The sequence below is a fragment of the Centrocercus urophasianus genome, unplaced genomic scaffold (assembly GCF_019232065.1).
Source record: "Centrocercus urophasianus isolate 14NV4802_14NV808 unplaced genomic scaffold, USGS_Curo_1.0 seq_23, whole genome shotgun sequence".
Taxonomy (NCBI): Eukaryota; Metazoa; Chordata; class Aves; order Galliformes; family Phasianidae; genus Centrocercus; species Centrocercus urophasianus.
Window position 1 is genome coordinate 16,502,261 of NW_024884789.1, and position 26,594 is coordinate 16,528,854.

Below are 26,594 nucleotides of genomic sequence, written 5' to 3' on the forward strand. Positions count from 1 at the left end.
GGGAGACTTCGTTGTGGCCTTCCAGTACTGGAAGGGAGCGTATAAACAGGAGGGGGAAAACAGTTGTTCATGAGGGTGGATAGTGATAGGACAAGGGGGAATGGTCTTAAACTGAGACAGGGGAAGTTTAGGTTGGATATTAGGAGGAATTTTTTCACACAGAGGGTGGTGAGGCACTGGAACAGGTTGCCCAAGGAGGCTGTGGATGCCCCATCCCTGCAGGCATTCAAGGCCAGGCTGGATGTGGCTCTGGGCAGCCTGGGCTGCTGGTTGGCGACCTGCACACAGCAGGGGGTTGGAACTGGATGAGCATTGTGGTCCTCTTCAATCCAGACTGTTCTATGATACATGCACAGAGCTTATACCACTGTGCGTTTGCTCTGATTTTATGTAAACTCTCAAATTGCTTTATAGTTTGCGTTGTTTCAGCTGAACTTTGTGTATTAACAAGCTACTGCTACGCTACAGTGACTGGCAGTGAAAGGTTGATCTAAACACTAACACATTAACCATGAGAGGTTGTGTGTTGGGTGCAGGCAGCATCATCAACCTTTGCTCAAGTGCTATAGAGCGTGACGCTGCTTTTCAACCTGTGTGATTCTGACAGTAATGCATGAAGAGCGGAACAGCTGCATGTCTGTGCACCACAAATGAGAGGGTAAAAGAAATAATTAAGCAAAAGGTATGTCACAGAAGTGTTGAGACCACTGATGTGTGTAATATGCGTGCAAAGAACAGGAAGGCAGGAAGGGCTGGGGAGGCAAAGCATTTTTAAGCATTTCAAAGGTCTTGCCTCATAAAGAACTCGGTGAATTGTGCACAACTTCACTTACTGCAGGGGTGTGAAGAGCTGAGTCAGCTTTGCTGAATTCTGAACTGTGTATCTGCACATTTTTATTCATTAGGCAATGAATCTACAAACTCAACCCTACACGGAAAACCAGTTACAGAAATATGCTTTCCATCAGGTTGCATTGCCCTCTTGGCTCACCTGACCGCTATCCTGGTCATTTAGTTCAGTGACTATTTCTGGGTTTTACAGCACTTCAAAACTTGCACAAGAAACCTTCTGGGGGCAATTCTTTCATTTCTGCTCTATCTCCTCTTAAAATGAATTCTGTTTAGTTTGGGGAACTTTGCTCTTTCCGCAGTCATCTCACCTTGAAAATACTTACGCCACAGAACAAATGGAACTGCTGAATTCTCACAAAATGGGCATTGCTCAGAGCTATGTGGGAACTCAGCATGAACCATGTGCTGCCTTGGCCTCAGTTCCAAGAAGTTAAAATAAAAACGAAAAATATAAATGACCGGAAAACAAAGAGAGGGCACAAAACCCATCCTGAAACTGCCAACTAATCTCCTCCCATGAGATCAAGGTGTTTTTATCTACTAAGCCTTGAGCGGGCTAGGTGCAGAAAGGGCAGCTTGGAAAAATTTCCACTCTTGGATGGCGGATGGGATACCCATAGGGTGCCTGCAGAATGCTCACGTCATTGCCCTTTGCCTGTACTATGTCCTGTAGGAACACAAGTGGGAGATTAAATGTAGGGAAATTATTTCTCCTCTCTGTTCGTTGTTGCCTTTAAACACTACTCAGTTGCACAGAAATCTCCTGTGGGACTTGGAGGTGTTGTATTTTCCTATAAACTGGCTCTAAGGAAGATAGCAAATAGATGGGATGGAGTTGTTAGATGCTTGTGTGTGGCGTAGAAAGAAGCAGGAGTCCTTGTAGCCTGTTTACATTACATATACAACATGTTGTGTCTGTTTTGAAGGCTTCAGTTGTGCTGTCCTGCAGCTGTGCTCAGAAACCACTTTTTGATCCACTGAATTGAGTGCTACATTAGTAATTCTGGGTGCAGATGACTGACTTTTTATGCTTTCCTTCTGAGGGAAGTTCCATTGAGTCCTTTAGAGACTTGACTCCCTTCTTTGAGACTTGAAACCCTCCCAGATTTCTTTCCACATTACTCATCTCACCTCTGTGAGTGCATTATGCCATGGTAGCAATCTGTTCAGTGAGGGCAGGTTGAACTCTGCTCCCAGTGGAGCCCTCAGAGCTATCTGAAGAGCTTGCTGCCCAGCCATGAATTGCTCTCTCACTCTTGGTAGTGAGTGAATGTTTCCCTGTAGAGCTGCCAGCTCCAGTAAGAGGTAGCAGGTCTGGCTTATTGATGTTGCCACTGGTGTGGTTGAATGGAGAAACAAAGTTCTGGATGGATATGAACATGCTTCTAGCTTGAAAAACAAAAGTGTAAGTCCTGGAGCAGCGAATGTTTCTTGTTCAAGTGTTTGCAGTGTTGTTGGTTCCCCTTTTGGGAATTATCTTTAGATAATACTTTCAAACATCTGGCTGTACATTTGTAGTGTTCTTGTTTTTTAAACCCCTCTTTGGGAGAGAGGTGGAGCATTAGCACTGAGCTGTCTCCCGAACATGCAGTGACTTTTCAACTATATGAAGAAATTTCCCTTCCTACATCTCTCAGAGGCCAGTTTCTCTCAGTTGCATTCATTATCCCCATTTACCTCTTATTCTCCAGGCTTGCAGACATGATTACAGAAGGATTTTCAATTTCCATCTCAGCCTGTTAGGGGAGGTACTGAGCACCCTTGCGCCTTTACCATTTTCCCAGCCCGTATGCTTACAACAACAAGTTTAGGTAAAACACTTCAGTGAAAAGCACAGTAAAATGTAAACCCCAAATGGGGTGTTAGGGAGCTAACGTTGCAAAGCAAGACTTGTAGTGACATTTCAGTTTTATTCTGCTGCTAAGTGGAATGGTTGCTATTATGAAACTGTCTTAGGCGTAAGATATTCTTGCTGCATCCTTTCAGTATGTGTTTTAAACAGACTTTTAATTTTAAGCATTTGCTTTAGTATCTTACTGCCTGGGGAATATAATCAGAAAAAGACCAAGAATAGAAGCGAAGAGACTCGCATTGATATCAAATGAATATTGGATCAAGATTGTGCTGTATCTGAGAAAGTATATCTGAAAAGTAGTTGTTTTGTTACTCTGATGTTATAAGTGCTTAAAACTGAAAGAAAAATGGAGTATGTTTTTTTTCTGAAACACGTATGTTTTGTGTTTTGAAGTCAATTGTATTTCTTGTGAATAATTCTTTTTGGCTAACTCATCTACCTGAGGAAGGTGATCATAATCTAGATCCTTTCTTTTTGTATATGCAGGTGTATTATCTGAAAAATCTGAGAATGGAATGACTACATTTTACGTTAATACAAGTTTCCAGTATGTTAAATAAAGCCTTGGAAATGGCTCTACAATTGATGTAAGTTCAGTTTTGTTATTTGGTATCAAATGACTACCATAGATAATGCAGTTTTTATATATCTCTGTTGTAAATGCTTGACTGATACTAACAGTTCAGCCTGTTAATGACTCTGGTTTAGTATAAGAATTATTTCTCATCATTGTGAAAATTGCTTGATGACGGTCATATGCTAGTTTACCAACCAGTGTATTTCTGCTTAAATAAAGAGCATGTTTTTGTATTTTAGTTACTGGTTTCAATTAGTGTCATTAGTCCTGACAGTAGCTTTACAAAATTTCTTACTATATGATTTTCTATGAATTTGCATTTCTTATGTGGTTTTCTCCAGGTTATATTTTCCAGCTATTAAAACCTATGTACTGATAAGTTTTATTCTCATCTGAGTGCTGTTCCATTCTGGCTCCCATGCATTGGTCCAGGTACACCACAAGATAAGATTGTGCCGTAGGCAAATGTGTCACCTTTTCCAAATGTTAGTGGACTTCGTTGATCAAAGTATTGTCTTGGTAACAACCTAACCAGAATGTTTGATAACAATTCTCCAGGCTTTGTAGACAAGACTAGCACTCGTCTCAATATTAAATTAAATATTAAATTGTATTTATTTTTAAAAAGAAAGTATTAATTGGCTTTCAATAGCATTTGTGCTCCTGAATCCCCAAGCTTTCTTTGAAAATCCCCCCTGCCTGATTATTTCTAAGTGAACCAGAAATTTAAAGCGAGATGTGTTGTTATGGAACTACATACATGAGCTGGTGTCTATCTATAGCTTTACACCTCCCATAAAATGGAGGAGTCAATCCAGAACGAAATGCCTAGGAAAAGAATCATAAAGGGAAATAAAATAATGAAGTGAACTGATAACATGACAAAAATAGTCAGTGCAGCCCTTTGGAGTTCTTTTAACTGTTTTAGATAATTTGTTTTGACTCTTGCAGAAGCCTCATTTTGGATGTCTAGAACATCTGTGCAAAGCAGCTGGAATTAGTTGAATACAGTAACCGCTGCTGATTGAGTTGCATCCTCCAACATGACCAGTCCTCAGTAAGTACCATATCAGGATGATTATAACTTATTTTAATTACCCAAGAACAATTCCTGCCTGTAGGAGTATATTGTTGTGATGTCAGAAGGAAAAGTTGCTATTTTGAGAAGGGATAGTGGGATTTTGTCAGTTGCCTAAAGAGTGTGAATTAACAGAAAAAGCAAGAATGCACTAAGTTTTGGATGTATACTGCCAGCCAGTGGCTAAAAATTACTTTGTCTCATTTTCATATCCATTTCCCTTTCACCAAAACTGTCTGAAGGCTGCTTGCCAACACCAGTCTATTGGTTGGTTTGGTTTTCTTTTCAGTCACATCACGGAATCACGCAGAATCATGGGTTGGAATGAACCTCAAGGATCATGAATCTCCAACCCCCTGCCACCAATCTCCCCATTTAATACCAGCCCAGGCTGCCCAGGGCTCCATCCAACCTGGCCTTGAACACCTCCAGGGATGGACGGGGCATCCACAGCCTCTCTGGGCAGCTGTTCCAGCACCTCACCACTCTCTCTGTGAAGAACTTGCCCCTGACATCCAACCTAAATCTTCCTTCCCTCAACTTAAAATCATTTCCCCTTGTCCTGCAGTTAATCAACCCATTCACATCAGACTCTGCCTATGATATAATCTGTCTAAGAAATATGGAAGATAAATTCTGTTGAGAGGGGGAAGGCTGCACTCATGCATTTTCCTTTTTTCCCTTATAATACTAGAAATGGGATCTCTACATGGTCTTCATGCACAACTGAGTCAGCTCATCTTAGACTTGTAAGGGTAAAGGTTCACAGTCACTAAAGGTGAAAATCACAGAGAGAAGTTTCTTGCTATAATTAGCTCCTGCCTCTGATTTGACTTGACAGGTAAATACAGTTCTGTTGGAAATGACATGAATCTCAGTACTTTCAATCACTGGTTAGGCAAGGAGTAAAATAAAATGAGCTTTTAGGTTGTACATATAGTAGTATCTCCCTTTACTTTCTGCATGGTGTGACAGTATGACGCGCTGTCAGTCTTACTTCAGAGCCTGATAAAATTATTCTGGGAGCTATAGGAAAACACCTGAAAGATAGTGCAACCTGGTTGCAACCAAGGTGGGCTCACAAGGGGGAGGGTTCTGTTTGTGAACTTAATCTCCATTTATGACAAAGTTACTCACCTGCATGACCAAGGGAAGCCAGCAGATGTAATTTTAGTAAAGCTGTTGGTATTGTTACTCAAAGTATTGATCTGGACAAAATGTCCAGCATGTATATATATATAGAGAGAGAGGGGGGGGGGGGGAGGAAAATAGTGGTAGGTGAAAAAGTGGCTGATGGGTCAGGCTCTGGGGTGTATCAGACCTGACACTGCCAGCTGCATGAGGGACGGGATTGTCCCACTCCATGCTGTGCTGTGCAGCTTCATTTCAAGCACTGTGAGCAGGTTTGGGTGCCACAATATAAGAAGGACGTAAAAATATTAGAGAGCATCCAAAGGAAGGCTGCAGAGGTGGTGAAAGGTCTTGAGGGCAGGATGTGTCTTGCTGAGGTCCCTGGGTTTGTTCAGCCCAGAGCAGAACAGGCTGGCGGGAGGCCTGATGGCAGCTGCAGCTTCTCACAGGGAGCAGAGGGCAGCGCTGAGCTCTGCTCTGTGACAGGGCCTGAGGGAACGGCATGGAGCTGTGCCGGGGGAGGCCAGCTGGGGGTTAGGGGAAGGTTCTGCCCCAGTGATGGGCCTGGAACGGGCTGCCCTGGGCAGTGGGCATGGCCTTGAGCTGCTGGAGCCTAAGGAGCATTTGGATGCTGCTGTTACATGCAGGGTTTGGGCGGTTCTGTGTGGAGCCAGGGATTGGACTTGATAATCCTTGGGGATCCTTTCCAACTCAGGATATTCTGATTCTGTGATACAGGCGCAGCCTTTCTTTGACAATACTTGAGTTATAAAAGCTTTTTCAGGTTTTTCAAATGACTTTTTTGTGTAATGCTGGGAGCGATTAGCTCCTTTAAATCTGGATGAATGTTTTCCATCCAAAAGGGTTAGTCTGATATTCTGGCTCTGAGCAATAGGTTTTTCTTTCCCTTTCATCTAGAGTTCTAGCTTCTTCACTCACATCTTCAGATTTACAAGATACATGAGTTAAGAACTCTGCTAAATAATTCTAATTAAATAATAAAGAATTAAATTATTATTATTATAATTATTAATTAAATTTAATTAAATCTAATTAAATAATAAAGAAAAACCAATAGCCCTACATATTAGTTTGCTTGAATAGCTGGAATATTTTAATAAACTTCTTTAAAGCAAAGTCACCCATGCAACTTTTGCAGTCAAATGAGAGATGATTTGGGTGCTATATGCTTTTTAACTGTATCTCGAAGAAAAAGACCTTCATACCTGCCGCTTAAAGCTTCTGAAAACTAGCATGAGATTTCTCAGAAGTTAATAAAATCCTGAGGGTAAATACCAGAGCAGATTGTTTACACTCTATTCTGAATCATGTGAGGCAAGGAACTCTCACTGGGAACTGCTAAGGATCAGCCCCTACTGGGACTTCTCATACGAGCTTTGTCCTACTATGATTTCATCCTTCGTGTGCAGGAGGGTATGCTAGCTGACAGTGTTTGAGTTCTAGCTAAGTAGTATTTTAAACGTGGAGGACGTGGATAAAGTGAGATGCTGGTTTTGCTTGCATGCAGTTCTCATTAATGTTGCTGGAGTGGTAGAAAAATACATGCCTGGACTTGGAAGCAGTACAAATAGCTGCTTAAGATAAGCTTTGTAGAGGAGTACATAATTCTTCTGAGTCTCTGTTCTCCTTTCAGAATTGTTTTGAAGTAACTTGTAACAGAGTAATCTTATGTGGTTGAATGAAATCAGGGCCCCATCTCTCAAAAGCTCTTTGATAGTAGTGATCCACAGTGAGAGGGGTCAAAATTCATCCATTAACTACTGATTTGTATATTAATTAATAAGCTTAACTATTCATTATTCACTTGTCCAAGTTGCAAAGCAGTGAGTTCTTGGTGTAGTTGCACGCCTTCTTTCTGTTGTTCTTGACTGTTTTGCACAAATATTTTGCTTTTGGTTTCATACACTGTTTCCACATTTGTTTGTTCATAACACATTTGTTTATATTTAGTGCTTTTGAAGCAGAGTGTGACATGCTGTTTTCTTTTATCTGTGAGATTTCTGTTGCCCTGTGTTACATCTACTGAAGACAAGTTTGAAGACATTTGATCTGTCCCCCTTACCGAGGATACCTCTCTCAATGACCTGGCCTTACAATTTATTGTTTTTTTTCTTCTGTGAAGTTCTTGTCTCCAACTTATTTTTATTTGCTTGGGTTTTTTAATATTTGCATATATAGATTAGATGTATATATGTGTGTGCCTCTGTGGAGAGAGGTTTTTATTTTGCTTATTGTGTTTTCAGGCCTGCGATAGAAGGTGGTGTTTCAGAAGTTGAGATAATTTCGCAGCAAGTTGAAGAAGAGACCAAAAGCATTGCCCCTGTACAGCTTGTTAATTTTGCTTATCGAGATCTACCCTTAGCTGCACTTGATCTGTCTGTGGCTGGGTCCCAGCTTTTGTCAAATTTGGACGAGGAGTACCAAAGAGAAGGGTAAGTACAATGGACAAAACTTTATTTTCTAATTTTATCTTATGGGAATTACTCTGCCTGTAATTAAAAAAACAAACAAAAACAATAAAAACTCTGAGTTGGAGAAGAGCAGCCCATCATCCTCAAACTCAGTCGCAATTGTGACAGTGATCAAACATTAAGGTCACTGTCACAGGATGGAAATGACTTTTTCTAATATAACTAATCAGTGCTGGTTTGGGGCTCTTCGAGATTACGTAGTTCATAGCTACTATTTGACCCAGTCTGGAAGATTTCTGTCAGATGGGGAAAGTTAGACCAAGTCTCTAGCCTGTCACACATGCAGAGTGGCCTGATGAACGCTCTTCATTGGTGGTATTTCAGGATAACAGAGGGTTAGCTACTGTGATTCTTTTTCGTGGTTGTAGATCCCCTCACAGTAATGACAGTACCCTGTCAGTGATTCCTGAACATATCATTGCTTTTCCTAGTATAATTTAAATTGTGTAGTTTGCTTATGTGAAAATATTGACTTTGATACACGCATGTTATTGCTGTTTTAGAACTGCTCCACTTATGTTGGAATAAAAGATCTTGATCAGTTTATAACGTTTGCTGAAACATAACCCAATGTCAGTTTATGTTCTACAAAACATAAGTTATCCTTATGCCTGATTCAGGCCTCAAGTGGCTGTAAGTGGACTCTTGTGCTATGGTTTTCATGAAAGTTTTGTGTCAACTTGAAAGCATAAAGAGGGAGACAGTGAGAATGATGAGAAGTGCAGAAAACCTGCCATTGGAGGAAATAGCCAGCTACTGCTGGAAGTAACTGTTTCCATTTCATATGAAGAGACTTTGGGGACATTATAAGGGATTTTACAGTGAGGAAGAGAATGGTCTGTTCCATCTCTATGGTATTTAGGACAAGAAGTAAAAAGACTTGAATAACAGCAAAGAAGAGAAGAGCAAGGACAGCAGAGTGCTTGGATAGACTAGTGGTGCGTGGGAGGAAGTGGGGAGTAGAATTGCAATCATTAGATGTCTTTAAGAAGACGCAGTTATCTGGAATGATGACAGTACAGCTTAATATCCCTTGGGATGGAGATTAGGTGAGCACTTGTACTTAACCCCTCTGTCTCTGTGGTTGCTATTCCACTGTATGTTGCACTGAATGTATTATATATACTCCGCTGCCAGTAAGATCTGTCTAAAAACACTTAACAGTAGGTTATACAGAGCTCTCAAGATGAAGCCATTAAAAGGCTTAATATAAGCCTCAAAATATTAACAGCTGAGTATGTTTTAACCTGTGCTCAGAAATCAGCAGAGACCTGCTTGATCTCCGCTCAGCAGGTATTCTGAATGCTAGTCAGGGAAGAGTACTGAGGAAAGACTCTTGCCTTTAATTTCTTTCCAAATTAGACTTTGTGACGTCTCCAGAAAGCTGTTGCTCTAAACAAGGGGAAATACATTTCAAGGAGGTTATGTAAGTATGGTACAACTGTAACACAAAATACTCTGCATAGCAGGAGAGGCACTTGAAAATTAATTTGAGTGTGCAGGTGTAACCCTCACGCTATTTTGGTGCTGAGTCGATACCAGTTTTGTTCAAATATGGATTTTAATAGGTTTTTATGATCTGAAACTCCAGTCTTCACTGTGCCAAAGTGCACAGGTCTCCCATTGTGACTATTTGAACAGTTTTGTAGTCTGAGTGTGGAAACAGACTTGTTCTTTTCCTCAGCAGAGATCTCTTACTTCACACAGATAACTTCAGTTGCTTTGTCATTCTGAATGGAAATAAGTAGGTGCCATCCAGACTTCCCAGCTGCTGAGGGGGTTCTGTGAAGAAAATTCAGACCTTTAGCTTGTATGTCTTAGTGCATTTTGGCTGAATATGTTCAGCTACGTCCCAAGGCTGCATCTTCCTCGTGAGAATGGCTCCTTCCTTTCAGAAGCACTGTTTGCAGTTGCTGTCCTGTAAAATTTAAGAGCTGAGCTGAGATCAAGAAGGCTGACAGCCCAAGTGAAAATCTACTTCCATTCCATCTTGTGGCTTGTTTGGGAACGTGTCTGGTTTTATGGGCATGCTCTGCTTTCTCTCTCATGGCCTTTTTAGTTGTCTGACTCACTTCTCCACCTGAGTAAGAAGTATCTGTGGAGGATCAGATCACACTGGTACAGAAACTGCCAGCTACTTCTCCCTCACAGACAAAGAGGATGATGTGGAAAGGTCAGCACAGGAAGCAATAGAAAATGTCTGAGTCCCTGTATTTTCTGCCAGCATCCATATTCATAATTGTGAAGCTCTATGTCCCCACTGCTTTTACACAGGTTGCAAGTGGAGATACTGAAATTGCAAACGCCACAGAGTACTAAATGGGGACATAGGCCTTGTTTTTCCACTCAGTGATGGTCTGCCTTCATTGCAGACCTCCAGATGTTCACTTCCACTTTTTTTTTTTTCCCCTGAAAATTTCAGGGAAGTTGCCAATCAGTATGACCTGCATACATTCTGTAGGAATCTAATGGTCTAGATCTGTGTGTAGACAAACAATGCTGACTGTAATTGCAAGGCACTGCAGCAGTGAGGTCTGGCGTGTGCCCACTTCTTGGAAAGTTATAATAGGAATGTGGCAAAGGACTTGGGAAGTAGTGAATTGTGGACATAAACTGCATCTGTCTGAGACCTTACTGGGGTTTGCAACACCTTGCTGTTCATGGTATTGTGCCAACCCATTTTAGAAGCTAGGAACTCTTCATCACTAGTATGTGTCCAGCTCCATGCACAGAGCAGCAAGAGAGACATCAGGCTGGAGATGAGTGAGTGGGCAGTAAAGTAGTCTTCTGATGTAATTATTTGGTTATGTGCTCCCCAAGGCTTTCCTTTAGCATTCTTTATTTAAGGCCAGATTGCACCAGTCCAAGCACGTGTGCAAGTTTAACCTGGTTGGTGAAGGATAGTGTGGTGCTAACTAGGGGACTTTTTGTTTTTTAACTTAACAGAATGTTTCTCTCAATACAACTGATATTAATTGGCTACCAGGAACAGGTGGGTAATAGCTCAGCCCACAGACTCAGCATCAGACTAACTACTCCTCTCACCAGAAATGGCAGGGGGAGGGGGAACAGGAAGAAAGAAAAGTTGCAATCTATTTTTTGCTAGAAAGGTCATATGTAACCTGACATTTACGTGGCTTAAAAGGTGCAGGAATAAAAAGTTTATTTTGTGCAGATTGATGGGGCTTGGCTCTATCATATCAAATTCTCAGAGCAGTCAGTTCCCGTCTCTTAATGTTATTGAAGGAATTATGCTGAAAGTTTGAGCTATTTTTGTCAAAAATTGTTTACAGTACTGATTCCTGCATAAAACCAAAGAAAGACCAAAGAAAGACCAAAGAAAGGAGTGCAGATTTGATGGCATGTCATGCTTGTCCCTGAAGTACACTTGTAAGTAGTAAAAGTGTAATTAGGCAACAAGATACCTTTTTCTGCTCTTTCAGAATCCCCTAGACAAACCACAAACTGTGGCTTCTTCCAATGTGTGTTAGGCAAAAATTACTTATTTTCATTCTGTAGAATTCTCAAAAAGGGAAAGTCCAAAGATTTGCATGATGGAGGAAGATTAAGTTGGATGAAATATGCACTGAAGTTATTAATTATAAATCATGTGGATGGGCTGGCATTGCCTTCTTTGCATTTAAAAACAGTAAGGTGCTTGTGGTCTCTGTGCATCAGTGTGTGGGATAGGAGGGATTGCTGAATCAGGCTTGCTTCCTAGCTGCAGTGAGGCTGACGTGCCTGGTATTAATGAAACTATGGATCTTTTTTTTCAGACAATGAAAATTTCTGGTAAATGCTAACACTCTGCAACTAAAGCACTTTGATTTTTATGTGACTGTAGCCATCTGTATTTAAAAAGTTGCATGTTCTTCACCCAGTGAAGCACTGTGAGTAAATAGTAGCTTGATTCTCAGAACCAGTGAGTTCATTACTTACTAGTCCTGCTTGTCTGCCCTGCGGTTAATTTTAGGATATCTTTACTCTGTGCTGCATTCTGTACTTAGACACTGCAGAAATGATTGAGGCAATGACTGGAGACATGTAGATAAGAAATGAGTTCATGCAAAAAATTTGCCTTGGGTTCCGAGGAGAGCACGTAATGTGCATTTCTAACAGATAAGGTGATACCTGTGTCCCAAAAGCAGCTGCAAAGCAGGTGATTTTCTTCATGTCTGTGAATTTATGGGAGAATCTATGTCTGCATAGAACTCAGTTTGCATGAAAATAATGTTTCTCTGAGGAGATTAATCACCCAAAAGTTCAGGAGCTTTTAAAATATTAACATCAACTTTAATTTCCTTTTTGTCCAATTGAGTGTTCTGTTTTCAAAAAAAAAAAAAAAAAAAAAAAGCCTTATAGTTCTACATTAATGATCAATAAAAATGATGGAGAACAGTTCAGAAATTGTCTACATGCAGAAAATGGTGTGTGCTATGAAACAAGCAGGGGCTGGGACCAGCTGTCCTTCCCATATTTTCTTTAATCTCCAATTAGGAGGTATCACTCATAATAAACTGTAACAGCCATCACAGCCAGTTGTGTAATAGACTGTAATAGACACATTACTTTTGGAGAAGTAATATGCAGTTAGTCAGTGAACCTGTCTCAGTAAAGATCTGTGTTTGGTGGTGGCTGGGAAGCAAGCAGAGATGCATCAACTTTAAATTATGAAGGTTGTTCTGGAAGTATTTAATTCAGGAAATTACAGCAACTACAAAGAGCATGAAAACACTTTTCAATAGAGCAAGTTCTCAGCTACAAAATACTGTTTTTCGACATAGCTATCCACCATTAGCTATGCATTTTTGCATAGTCTAAGATTTGTTTGGTCCCAGGCCAGCTGGAAAGGAAGCAGTCAGCATATCTGAGAAAAGAATGAGATGTGAAGTGATAGACAGGGAAATAAAAAAGAAGGAAAGCCGAATATGAACAAAGAATAGAGATACAGAGACTCAGAAGTTAACATAAGCTCACAAGATTCTTTTTCCTATCATTTGAGATTGGTTGCAAGTCTTCCCTGATTGAAGATATTCACCCATCCTGGAAAAAAGGGATATCTGTTCCTTGAATCTGTCTTCTGTAATTGTGTCCAGTGAATGCTGTTTCATATTCATTTCCAGTTTTTATTTTCATCTTTGAGGTTTTTTTACTTACAGCTTCTGCAAGGCTCGAAGGTTTTTGGTTTTTTTTAACCAAATGGACTAAATTCCCATTTTTCTTTTGTTTTCTATCTTTTTTTGTTTGTTTTTTTGTTTTTATTTGGCAGCATACTTAAAATGTAGTCCCTTTTGTGAAAGGTCCTGTGCAGGCATGCAAATCCTGAAGCATATGTGATGAATGATCATGATCAGATCAGGGTTAGAGGTAAGGTGCAAGGTTTTGAATGTCAGGGCTGTTTCATAGTTTGCTAATTCTTTGTATTTATAAAAGTGATTTATTTAAACTTCCTTCACATGCCAGTCACGGTCTGAATCCAGAGAGATGATGCAAAATCCTGTTATCAAATACAGGAAGCAAGGCTGTAGTGCTGATTTGTTCATTGTACAGTACTGTATCACTACTGCTGCACATAGATTGTCCAGTCCAAAACTGAAACCTGCAGTGCAGCACAAAATGAGTGTTCAGTGCTTCAGAATCTGAGAGGTGATCAGCTCTTTGCTAAAGAGCGCGTGAAATGTCAGGCTGTGTTACAAAGAAGTTCAATGATTTAAAAACTTCTTTTTCTCATATCCTTTTGAGCTTTTCCCTTTGCAGATGTTGTTTTCTAGAGTAGCTTGTTACTGCGTTCATCCTAGAACCTAAATTCCTCCACTGTGTCCATCTTGTATCTTCTATCCGAAACACCAATTGATAGAGGGAGCACCAACAATAAATGGAAAAAAAAAATATCCACACACATGTGTATATCAGTGGTTTTCAAGCTTTTTTGATTCATAGATTTTTCTTTTTTTCATCCCCCTTGGTTGTTTTGTTTTTTTGTTTTTTTTAACAATGGAACTTTTCCTATGTATCTTCTGTGGCTAGAAATGAAGTGTCCCACAGATCTCTGTTTGCAGAGGACTTTTTTTGTAGGGGGGAAATGATGCAGATCTGACTTACTTGGCTTAACATCAGAATAATTGTCTAAATTGATGATGATGTAGCTTGCTGCAACAACTGAAAGATGGATAAGCAATAGGATAAAGGAGAAATATGGAAAAGAGAGATGTTTAGCTCAAAGAAGAGTCCATGGAAAGGTCAGCAAAAGGCTGAGCGGCAGTCTAACAGCAAATGAAATATTAGGATTTTTTAGGAAAGGAATAATGAATAAAACAGAGTTCATATTGTGCCTCTCTGTAAATCCAACCTTTGCCCACATCTTGAGTGTGAGTGTGTAGTACTGGCCCCTGTCAGAAAGGATATGGTAGACAAAAAAGAACTGGAAAACAGTGATCTAAGATGTAGAACTATGTAAGCTAGGATTGTTGAATTTGGAAAGAAGGTTAACATGAGATTTGAGATTACAGAACTGGTGACAAAGAGTTTAGAAGTTTGATACCTCTCTCCTGAATCCAAGTTCCAGGTACATTAATAGATTAATGGCCAGTTGAAAAACAAGCAAAAAGGTGGTACTTCACCACAAGGGCAGTAAAATGTGTGGAACTACCTGTTAAAGGATGAGTGGCTTCTAATAGCTTCTGTGACCTAGCAGGAAATTGGACAAGTCTGTGGAAAAGTGGTTTTGTTTGTTTGTTTGTTTGTTTTTTGAGCCTTGAAGGTTACTAAGTAGAATCCTTGAACCCACACCTGGCTGGGAATGTTACTCTAGCTGCAAGTATTTCAGTGCTGGGAGAGTTTTAATGGGAAGTATTTGCCCTTGTGTTCTTGTGCATCCTGAAAATTCTGCTCCTAGATGCTATTGGAGACAGGATATCAAGCCATTATTCCAGTCCAGTATGGCTCTACTTATGTTTGTTAAAGGTTGATTTTAGGTTTAATGTTAACCTTAGCATAAAATGGAGAAGCCTAATAAATACCTAATGAGAAGAATCGTGTACAAGATAATCACATTATATCTGTGGTAAAAATAGTCTGATATATATATGTGTGTGTGAGGAAGGCAAAAATGAGCTTAGAAAGCATCAGCTAAGATACTTCAGATAGAGCTGAAAAGCACTGATGTAATTAAACCTATTCCAAAACATTATGTACGGTTCCTATTGTCTGTGTTCATAGAATCACCAGAATTGGAAAAGACCTCCAAGGTCATTCAGTCCAACTGTCCACCTATCACCAGTTTGTCCCTCAGTACATCTAAACATTTTGTGAGCACCTCTAGGGATGGTGACTCCACCAGCTCCCTATGCAGCCCGTTCCAATGCCTGACCACTCTTCTAGAGAAGAACATCTAATTTTGAATATCCCCTGCTGCAACTTGAGGCCATTCCCTCTAGTCTTATCCCTGGTTACATGAGAGGAGAGGCTGACCCTCACCTTGCCACTGCCTCCCTTCAGGGAGTTGTGGAGAGTGGTAAGATCTCCCCTGTGCCTCCTCTTCTCCAGACTAACCAGTCCCAGCTCCCTCAGGTATTCTCCTCATAAGTCTTGTGCTCTGGACTCCTTACCAGCTTTGTTGCCCTTTTCTGCATATGTTCCAGGGCTTCAATGTCTTTCTTGTATTGAGGAGCCCAAAACTGAACACAGTAGTTGAGGTGTGGCCTCACCAGTGCTGAGTACAGAGGATGATCACTTCCCTGCTCCTGCTAGATTTGCTTTGTGATTCTGACGCAAGCCAGGATGCCACTGGCCTTGTTGGCCACCTGGGTGCACTGCTGGCTTGTTCAGCTGACCACAGACCAACACCTTCAGCTCCTTTTCCTCTATGCAGTCTTCCAGCCACTCTGCCCCCAGCCTGTAGTGTTGCCTTGGGTTGCTGTGGCCGAAGTGCAGGACCTGGTACTAGGTCTTGTTCAACTTCATCCCACTGGCCTCAGTGCAGTGATCCAGCCTGTCCAGATCCCTCTGTAGGGCCTTCCTACCCCCCAAACAGACTGACAATTCCTCCCAGCTGCACTTCTTTAAATGAGGAAATGTCATTGCTGTGTATGAATGTATCATGGACAAAATGCCAGCAAGGGAAAAGAGCAATCAGCCAAAGAATGGGATTGACACAAGTACTGGCTGTATTGGGTTTGGGGTTAGGATGAAGTCAGGAGGCCTTTCTTGCCATTAGAACAACGGAGTTTTGCAGCAGTCCTCTAAGAACTGTAGCTGGCTTAGAAACTGTAAGACTTCTAGTGGAAAAAGGATGAGGCTGCCCTCAGTAGTTAAACTATTCTTGTAGGAAAAGCCTGGGAGAGGGATGCAGAGCTCTATTTGTTCATTACAATTGCCAAAGGCCTCCAGCTGCTCTCTGTAGTCTCCTGTGAGGCTCCTGTCTGTTTGGTCTCAGATTTTGTATTATCGAAACTCTGTGTTTCAGTTACTTCCTGACCATGGCTTTTCTTTTCCTTCAGTTAGCGATTTGGATCTCATCCATCCTTCTGGTTGCTAATCATATCCATCTTGTGAGATGCAAACACTTGCTACTAAGCCAAAAAACAAAACAAAAACAAAAACAAACAAAAAAAAAACCAACCAAAAACCAGGGTAAGGTATAATACAGATTTGGGATATTTGTTTGCTACATCAGAAAATAGAAACAGTGACAGCTGTTAACAGCTTGAACAAATTGTTTGTAGTTGTTCCTTACCAAAGAAATATGTTAAACCTTTCCCAGTTTTGCCTTATGCTCTTTTTTTTTCCAAGCTGTTTATTAATAAAACTAGCAGTGATGATAACAGATTGGTTTTCCACACAGCCATGTGTGAAAGTATCTTTAAAAAGACTTACCCCAGTAAAATTCCACAGTATACTTAAATTTCTCATAACCCTGCATCACTATCAGCCAACATATTCCTTATTTATTTTATCTAGGCACTGTAAGGCAAGTAGATGATAATCCTATGAATAGAGGAGCAGAGGCCAAGATTTGGAAGGTAGATTTAAACCCTCCCTAGTTCTGGTATGGATTTGTTTTTCTCAAATACCAGATTTCTCCTCTATTGAATGGATGACCCTTATATCATGAGAAAGAGATACTCTACTAAGACAGTTTAGAGCACTGAAGGAGATGAAGAGATTGTTTATTAGGATCTGGTGTGGTTAGTGTGTCAATAGATTTATCTGCATAAAATATATTTCTAGTTGTAGTTCATTTTATTTATGTCCTTTCTTTACAGAAGATATGTAGGAAAAAAACAAAACAGACCAAGGGAAGATCAGGACTCTATAATACAGTTGTGTCAAATTAACATGGTAAATGAACTAAATTCTCAGCTTCCAAGAAAAAAACCGTGCTGTGCACCATTTTTTTACAGCTCGATATAAGTATTGGTGTCAGTGGATTCAGAGGACTTGAAGATCTGTGAAGAGCTTGTCTGCTAGGTGAAGGTGCTGATCATTGCTCATAGGACACGCGTTAAACAAGTGCACCTTGGTTTAGTTAATTAAGATTGGAAACTGAAGATAGGTTTCCAGGCTTAATTTTCAAACACTTCATGTACTTGAAATCAATTTATATATTATAGGAGTGACATATAGGAGCAAACATGCAGATGATCTGCACTTCACCTCTTAATGTTACTGCTTTTCCAGACATAAGTTGGTAATTTCAAACAGAAGCATTTTGGAATTGGGAGAATATTGAAACAGGGTAGATAGAATAAGTCTGCATTCCTTAGTGTTTCTTTAAGTAATGATTAACTTGAATAAAGATTATCATGTCTGTAGGTAATGCATGCTGAGTATCTCAGATTGCTTAGTGATACACTTGTAATATTTAAAAATCTTAACTACATAGAATTTTTTAAAAGAGTGTATTTAGGCCCTCTACTGATCATTCTGAGAATAGGAAATAAGAAAAGCAACCCTGCAATGCTAAAATGCTGGCAAAGCAGGTCTTTTTGGAAACAGGATAAAGATAAGATGAGGATAGAACTAAAACCTGTACTAAATAGACAAAACCAGTCTCTAGTGTTATTTTGGGAAGATCTTGGAAAACAAACCAACAAAAATACCAGCTGTGGTAAGAACAGGTTTTGAGATGGAGGCAAACAAAATCCATTAAAAAATGACAAGTTTGCTGAAAGGCCTTATTAGAATGCTCTTTTTTCCTTAGATTTAAAAAAAAAAAAATGTATTTAAAATCCAGTGCCTTCTGTGTTTTTTAGTGCATTATGATTATTTTATGTATTTCTTTTCAGGCCACAATTGAGAAAAAACTGGTTTGAATTGCTGCTACAGGCTGGAATACTTGGGCCAGTGTAGGAACGTTACAAAATGCTATGAGGAGAAATGATACAATAAATACTGTACCAGTAATAAACTATGGGAGAATTTTAGAAGGAAAAAAAGTTATCAGGATGGGCTTTTTATTTCTGAACAGCATGCTACCGTGATTCCTGACAGAAGTATTTTCAAGAGAAAAAGCAGGAAGTTTCAACAACCCATTTCAAAATGTGTATCTGTATTGGGAAAGTGCTGGTAAAACATTTATTGATTCATCAGCTTCCTTCCAGAGCTCTCATCCTCACAGATGTACTCAGCAGGAATTCTTCCCGTTTCTCTCCCTGCAATAAACAAGTTTTCTTCTGAAATCCAGCTGCTGGTTTTGGTTAGAGCCAAAAGTTCTGACAACCCTGCGGAGGGTGGTGACTGCCAGCTACTAAGGGAACCAGGATAGTAATAGTTTTCTGCAAAGATTTAAAGCTGCTCTAGCAACTGGAACCTGGGTGTTGCAGTGAATGAGCTGCACTCTTATCTGGATGGTGGTTATTAGCTGATGCTGAAACCAATTACAGCAGATTTGGTACTGATCCAAGTGATGTCTTGAATTTCATCGCTCCTGAAAACACACATTGGAAAACAGGGAGTTGTTGTGGACCGTAATTTTAGCAAGCAGCATTACTTGTTGTTGAAGTAATAGCTCTGTTCATTGTGTTTGTTTGTTTGTTTTTAATTTCTTCTCATGGTTCATTTGAACCTTGGAACTCACAGTCTACATCTGTACTGCTAAGTAAGCCATCGAGGGCTCTCTGACCCTTAAAACCAGTGGCATAGTGCAGCTCCCTTCACTTTGGCTGATCCTTCTTTTTCCTCTAAAACAAGGTGACCTCTGTTTAGCCTGGTGCACAAATAGGCTGCTGGCTTACTCAAAGTAGGTGAACTAGACAGCCCCAGCCAGTTGCTTGACACTTTGGCTGTCTACTATTTGCTAGTATAGGCTGAGTTATGGAGTATCTGAACTACTCTTTGGTGCTTTCCAAAATTCTGTTTTTCCTTTTCCATAATGTGCAACTGATTGCTCCTCTTGTCTGATTTGTCTCATACCTGAGAAGGGATGAGGTGCAAGACCGTAACGTTAAATACCAGATAATTTGTTATAAAACCTTCTAACTGAACAGCTGAGTCCTTTTGTGTCTTGGTTACCACAGATAAGTAACTGCAGCGTGTATATCAAAATCAAGGTGCATGAAAAATAGTGAGACAGGAAGAAAGTGGAAAAGCATTGTATGATAATCAGTGTTGCATTACTCAGACCTTTGGAAGACACTTGAGCATCGGTGTACTCAGGAGGGTTGGGGAAACTCATTAAAGCTGAGGCACAACTGATCTCCAGGGTGAAGTTATGCCCATGTAACAGTTGCAATTAACCGTGCTCATTAAAGTGGATGGTGCAGTTGACAAATGCAAACAGGATTTAACACTGTAATCATTTGGAAAATGGCCCAACCTTAGTAAAGAAACCAGTGAGTGACTCTAACAGTCTACGTACAGCATTGATGAGTATCCATAATAGCAGAACTTACTGTTTTGAGTCCACTGCTCTGTAGCTCTCTTCTTTTTTCACTTCTTTTCTTTTCTTTTTTTTTTCCCCTCTTAATTTTCTTTTCTTAGATCTAACTGGCTAAAACCGTGCTGTGGGAGGCGAGCAGCTGTGTGGCAGGTATTTTTGCTCAGTGCAAGTCTCAACAGTTTCCTGGTAGCCTGTGTAGTGTTGGTGGTGATTCTTCTGACTCTGGAACTCCTAATAGATATAAAGCTTCTCCAGTGTGAGTAGGAGGATTTCTTTTTTTAATTTTTTTATTTTAATGACATAAGGGCTTAACTTGCCGGGAGGCTTTTGAAGGGGTGGGTTGGAGATCGGTGAGGATTTTTTTTCCCTACCATGTAAATGGTTAGTAGGCTAGGCAAGAACTGTGTGTTTGTGGAACCCTGGTATAGTGAAGTCAGTCCCTTCTCTATTTTGCTGACCAAATTGATATAGGATACATTTTCAGAGGATACGATTTTCAGAGCAGAGCGTACGTGCAGGTATCTGTATGCTGGTACCTGAAAAGGTCTGTCCTTCAGGTCAGAAACACTCCACAACAAAGGAGAAAAGTCATACGTATTGTTAATCTTGATACTTGTATACACATGGATAGACAGATATGAAGAACACGCTAGGTTATTTCATGGCGTTTCCTTACTTATTTACTACTTCTGAGGCAGGTAGGAATTGAAATTATGGTTTTCTATCTTGGGGCGTGCTGAAATGTTACAGATTATTATTCTAGTCTAATATACAGTGATCCCAATAACTGCCTAAGTGGAGTTTTGTTTTATCTGAATTCACTCTACACAGGTTCCACAGTGCGATTTTTCATGTTGATTTTTTTTCCCTACTACTGTTTTCTTCCATTCTTTTTTTTTTTTGCTTTTGCAATACAAACCTGTTGTGAACACAAATGCCAGCTACGTTTTTCCCTCGAATTGTTGTAGACTAGCCTTTAGCACCTCCCTGCAAATATATTGAAATGTCAATAATGAGGTTCAGACAATTCCATGAATGCACATCATGAAAGAGTCACAGTCTGGTGTCCTCTGTGGCAACTTCAAATTAGGCAAGCATAGTTTTTATTCTCTCATTCTGCTATTTTCATGATTTTTCTGTTGATATTAGTGAAGTTAGCTTTCAGTGTAAGACTTAAGTATTGTAATAAGATTACTTTAGGGGACTTGATTGGTAATTGCAACCATTTTATAAACCCTTCAAGAAGAATCAGTGACTGAGCTTTCTTTCCACGACTTTGCCCAAACTTGCCCCCACCTCTGTTCACAGCCCTGTCTGTCCATACTGCACACACAGTTACCAGCATGACCATTTCATTACATTTGTTATTTTCAGCAGTCTCTTGGAACTTACCATTTTGTATGGGGAAGCCCATAATTTGGACAAACCTGTAGCTTTCAGATGAGTCCGGAATGCTAATTATGGATATAAGTCCTTAAAAATGGAATGAGGTACTCAATAAATACTAGGATGTATCTTTATATTTATATATAGATTTGTCTCTTTGTGTGGAGCCCAAGAGTTTAAAAGCTGTTTCTGTTGATTTGTTTTAGACTTCTAATACAGTTCTGGAGACTTTCTTCTGGAAGCACCTGCTTTCTTACCATTCATTTTTCCAAAAAGGTGACTATTTTTCAGGGCCCACTTCTCTTTGTATGTGGTGCATGTCATACCCTTGAAAACTCCACAGCTTGCACCTTGTATGTGACCTACAGGTGCTTGGTCAGGTCAGGTGATTTTACTGTTAGGCTGCTATCCCTGCCCTGTCTGTGTGGATTCTCTCAGCACCTGAGAGAACGTAGCTCTGTGTTGCTACTTTGCATTACAACCCATCACACTTCTTGCCTTCGTTAAGCTGAACTTTTTCTATTTTGCTTAAAATCAGATGAAGGTTATCTTGATGATGCTTGGTATTGCAGTTGTGTTGTACAAGGAATGTACATTGCTTACCTTGAAGTGGTAAAGAGCATTCAGGGCATAATCATGCTTTTTGAAAATACATGTAATTTGAACTTATGATGATTTCTTGTTCTATATGAAATTGATTTTTTATTCTATATGAAATTGAGCAGTGCATTAGGATGCATTATGGCAGTTTTGTTTGTAACAACAAATGCTAAACGTTATAGTTGATAACTGCTTAGGAAGTCTTTTTTCTCTTCTAAATGAGATTTTAATGTGCTTTGAGTTTTTTGTGAAAAACTATTGCATGAAAAGTCCATTTTTCTGGCTGTGTGATTTTGAAAGTACCTTTCTCATATTTTTATTGCAGTCCTTGGTAGCACTTTTCCCACACGCAAAGTATCAGTGATGGAGACCAGGCCTGCAAATGTGTAGGACATGCATTAACAAAATAATGCCTTATCATGTGATGCAAGTATTTTGAACTTGGCAAGTTTCAACCCATACTCCTGTACTCAGAAAAACAGAGCATGCTGTCCCTTCACTGTCTTCAGTAGTTTTGGAGGAGAGCAAGTCAGGCAGTCATCTTAGTCCTCCTTCTGCAGTCAATTGCAGCAGGTATTTCTGTAGAAGGCATCAGGTCTTCCTGAAGACCGTGGACCTGAAAGGCTGCACATAATGCTACCTGATTGCTGGATCAGGTGCTGTCTGACTGTGTGTGAAGCTGTCCGAGGAAAATGAGTACTGAGACGCAGTGATGTCTCTGCATGAATGGCTTGAAGGCTTGCCCAAACCACGCAGGGAGCAGCTGCTGTCTACACCTGGCAGAAACTTGTATCTACCAGGAAACCATCATCAACAACAGCAATCAGAAACAAGAGCTGGTAGTACAAGCTTCTGTAATGGCCACTCACCATTTGTCAGAATGCATACTTTGTTCCTGTCCTCCAGACATGCATTTTGAGTCTAAATGAAAGGAGGAGGAGTTAGACTGAAGCTGGCTGTACTGAACTTTTATACTGAATGGTAGTCTTCATGACTAAAAAGCTGGGTTTGTATTCATGTTGTCCTCATAGCTTCAGACAAGCAAAATGTGAAAGCAGAACTATTTGGCTTTTAGCTGTTTTTTTTTTGTTTGTTTGTTTGTTTAAGGGGTAACAGGTAAAATAATTGTGGGGTGCTGTTTTGATAAAGGTAGCAACTGAGGAGCTTTTAGATGCTTTGCCTCAAACCAAATCCCAGGGATGTATCCAAGCTGCCACAGAGTGGGGGATGAGCACCTCTTGGAGAAGAGCCTTCTCATTTTGTAGACCTTTCACAAAGGGGAATCTTTTGGAAGAAGCAAATGTACAAAGCCAGAGTACGGGTTAGTGATTCAGCTCTTTAACAGAAGCTTCTGACTTGGAAGACTTTTACAGATTTACTGTTTTACTGGCAATTTGATTGCATGCTGTCTGGCAGTGGATCCAGCACTCTCCTCCGTCAGAAATTGATTTTCTTTCAACATTCTTACTGCTATATATTTTTTGTCCACTAAGGGGCAGCTGGAGCCTTAATGTCAATCGGCATCTCTGAAAAATAGCTTACAGATGTTTTCTATTTCTTGTTCGTTATGCCACCCTATAAAGACAGTGCCTTGGGATAGGTATATGTACTACGTTTTCCTGTTGTTTCATCTCTAAGTAGTTCCTCTGCTGCATGCAGAAAACCCTCTCACATCAAGTCCCCATGAGCTTCAGCTGCGTAAGCTCCAGCAGCAGCCCATCAATGTTTTTCTTCGTAGCTTCATTTCTTTCTACATTCCTTTCTTCTTCTTTCCATTTTAATCGGTTTTAACTTTAAAATAAGATGCCTGGTTTAGTGCATGCTGTAGGTGTTCTTGGGAATTCTGCCATAATCTTGCATTTTTATGCACACAGAATCATTGATTACCTTTAGCTTTGCTGGTACGTGACTCTCTGAGCAGGGCTGCACAGAGTATTGTAATCCATCTGCTGTAGGAAAGGTAGACTCACTAATGCCCTAAAGTAAAGAAAGAAGGTTTTTTTTCTTTGTTGTTTTCATTCAGAGTATGTGACCTCCAGAGTAAGAGTTGTCAGTGGTTCAGGTACTGGACTCTTTGGGCTTTCAGCAACGAAGGGCGCAACATAGAATTTCAGTAAACTTCCTTGAGAAATTCTCCATGTTTCAAGACACTGATTTAACTCCATAAAAACAGTCTCTGCTGTAAAGAGAGCCTTAGTTATATGATTAGAAGTAGAGCTTTAAAGCTCTGGTTTTTAATGACCGGTTCCAGACGGTTACAGGTCTTCTGAGCTTAATTATCAAAGAATGAATACAAGGAGTAATGTGGGAATAGTGGAGCATTGTTTCCTTACAACATTCTAACTAAACTTGCAGGTAGGCAGGATCTAGTCACACATCTTATACTAACACAATGCATGGAGTGACAGTGTGCAGCAGTAACAGTCCTAAAACACGTATGTCACTGCTTACCAGCAGTCTGATGTGTGAATGGTCCATTGCAAAGCTGCTGCAGCTGATAACATGCTGATCTGGATTCGAGTGAACAGCTGACAGGTCTGGAGTTAAATGTCCCATTACATCCTGCTTCTTTTCTGGTTTTTCCATTATGAAATTTAGAGAAGAAAGCTTAATCCACATGTAAGTTGTAGCAGTACTGATGATATTAAACTTAAGTTGCATTCTGCTACTAAAATGATGCTTCATTGTATTGTGTTAATTGCAGTTTCAAGTGCTTCACAGTTTGCAGGAGTAATTCACTGGATCAGCCTAGTCATCCTGTCTGTTTTCTTTTCAGAGGTATGTATGATCAAAGACTTTCACCACGCACAGAACTGCAAGGTATTTGTATGATGTCACTTGAATTAACAAGAATGTAACACTGGTTTTTGGATTGTGAATAAATGTCAGAGAGTGCACTTAAGGATAGAGGAAAAAAAGTCTAACAGTTGCTGCTCTTAGCAAACTAAAAGATCTTGGTTGTATTAGTGCTGTTTGTCAGTTGCCTAGAATTGGCAAGAAAGACAAGTTACAGTTGAACAGCTACAAAAAGAGATAATCATCTCTGGATCACCACAGACATGGAAGAGGCCTATTTCATGCATTTTTGTCTCACAGAAATCTTACTGGTGTCACTGGGAATAAGGAATTAATTCAAGATTACAGATCTTGTCTTATAAAAAGATCTGTTTTAAGAGTGGAATGATCTTCTCTCATAGTTAATGTTTAGATGTTCTGGGTTGCTGCACGTAAAAGTAAGAGAATGAAACAAATGGTGAATTTCTTTACAAATATTTTAATGAATATATTTTTGGAAGCTGGAGAATGCTTTAGTCATGCTACAACAAATGACCAAATTGGGATAATCCATTATAGTTTCCAACTTTATTCTAAAGAGAAGTCATTGATATGGAGACATTTAGACTACACCTGAAAATTCCCAAGTTATTAGGGCTGCTTTTCCAGGTATACTATGATGTATTAGTTGTCACCAAAAAAGTTGTTTTTTTTTTTTTGTTTTGTTTTGTTTTTTTTTGTCACTTGATGCCAACTAGTATGTTGGAAGAGAACCTGAACTTATGCATTTAAAAATACACCTGGTTCTGTAGGAGAAAACATTTTTATCCAAAAAGAAGTGAAGTTCTTCACTCTGTGGTACGTTTTGGTGAAGATTACAGAGATATGAAAAAAAAAAAATGAAAATTGGGAGTTGTGGTGTATGTAAAAGATTGGTGGATTACTTCTGATGGATTCATACTTACCGTATTATGCCACTGTTTGTTTCTGTGGTTCTATTTAATGAAATTTATTTACATGTATCATTTTGTATTTCTGCTTCCTATTTCTGCTCATTGTGGGGGTTTTCTAGCTAGTGTGTCCAAACTGCCTTAGGGCACTTTCAGAAGGGATTCCCTGATTCCAGGCAGAGGTCTCAGGATGGCTTTGTATCTCCAGTCTCCTCTGGTGCTGGAGCTACACAAATGCATATAATTCCTTTGTGCATTTCCCATCATTTGATAGTGACTGTGGATTGTAGATTACATGTAACCTGCCTGAAAAAGAACCTGTAAACCATTGAAAAGTTTTACAGAATCCTTTCTTTGTGCATTGAATATCCTAATTCCCAGAGACTCAGGTTTGCTAGATAAAGTCCATTCCCTGTAAAGAAATATTTTCCTATCTCTTTGAGAATCTTTGTTTTCTCCTATGGGAATCAGCACCCTGGAGGCACCTGATGACTGCACTAACATACCTCATCTCTGTTGCTGTCTTGAGTTTGTCTCACAGCAAGTTTTCCTGTATTCCTCGATTTTCTTCTGCTGGATGTAGTCTAAAGTTCTGTTTTAATTCTTTTTTACCACTTTCTCCAAAGCTTGATGCAGTGTCTTGTTCCTGTATCTCCCTGTATTCACCATTCTCATTTTGAATTTGTTTTGGATACTTCTTGCATCTATTCCTTTGCCTGCTTGATTGTGGGTTGGATTTACACCAAGGAAAAATGCGATCACAAAGTAGCCATGTAATGAGCACAAAGGAGGGTAGGATTTTTGGATATTGGTTCATCAAATGCATTTGTAGCTGCTCAGAATCCTTGACTTGGTTAAAGCCACAGAGGTGGACTCTACTAAGTATCTGAATATCCTCAAAGACCTCAGATCTGAAAGAGAATGAAGGTGTAACTTTGCCATTGGGTTTGCTGGAGTTGGTCTTGTGCAAGGCTCATTTAATGAATGACAGCACATTTGTTTGTGTTGAAATGTGTTTCT

At 39.8% G+C, this 26,594-nt stretch overlaps 1 protein-coding gene across 7 annotated transcripts in view; it reads left to right on the top strand.

Moving 5' to 3' along the window:
* TMEM266 (transmembrane protein 266) overlaps positions 1 to 26,594 on the top strand; it is a 107,328-nt gene that overhangs the window by 43,802 nt on the left and 36,932 nt on the right. For 6 of the 7 annotated variants that reach the window (XM_042824131.1, XM_042824130.1, XM_042824129.1 and 3 more), the window contains 5 exons: positions 3,194 to 3,294; positions 4,236 to 4,341; positions 7,758 to 7,946; positions 19,965 to 20,119; positions 24,554 to 24,627. In XM_042824131.1, the coding sequence (XP_042680065.1) occupies positions 4,328 to 4,341; positions 7,758 to 7,946; positions 19,965 to 20,119; positions 24,554 to 24,627 (432 nt within the window). In that variant the 5' untranslated portion in view covers positions 3,194 to 3,294; positions 4,236 to 4,327. Of the gene's footprint in view, positions 1 to 597; positions 683 to 3,193; positions 3,295 to 4,235; positions 4,342 to 7,757; positions 7,947 to 19,964; positions 20,120 to 24,553; positions 24,628 to 26,594 lie in introns of those variants that run through there. The other variant, XM_042824133.1, reaches the window with a different exon arrangement.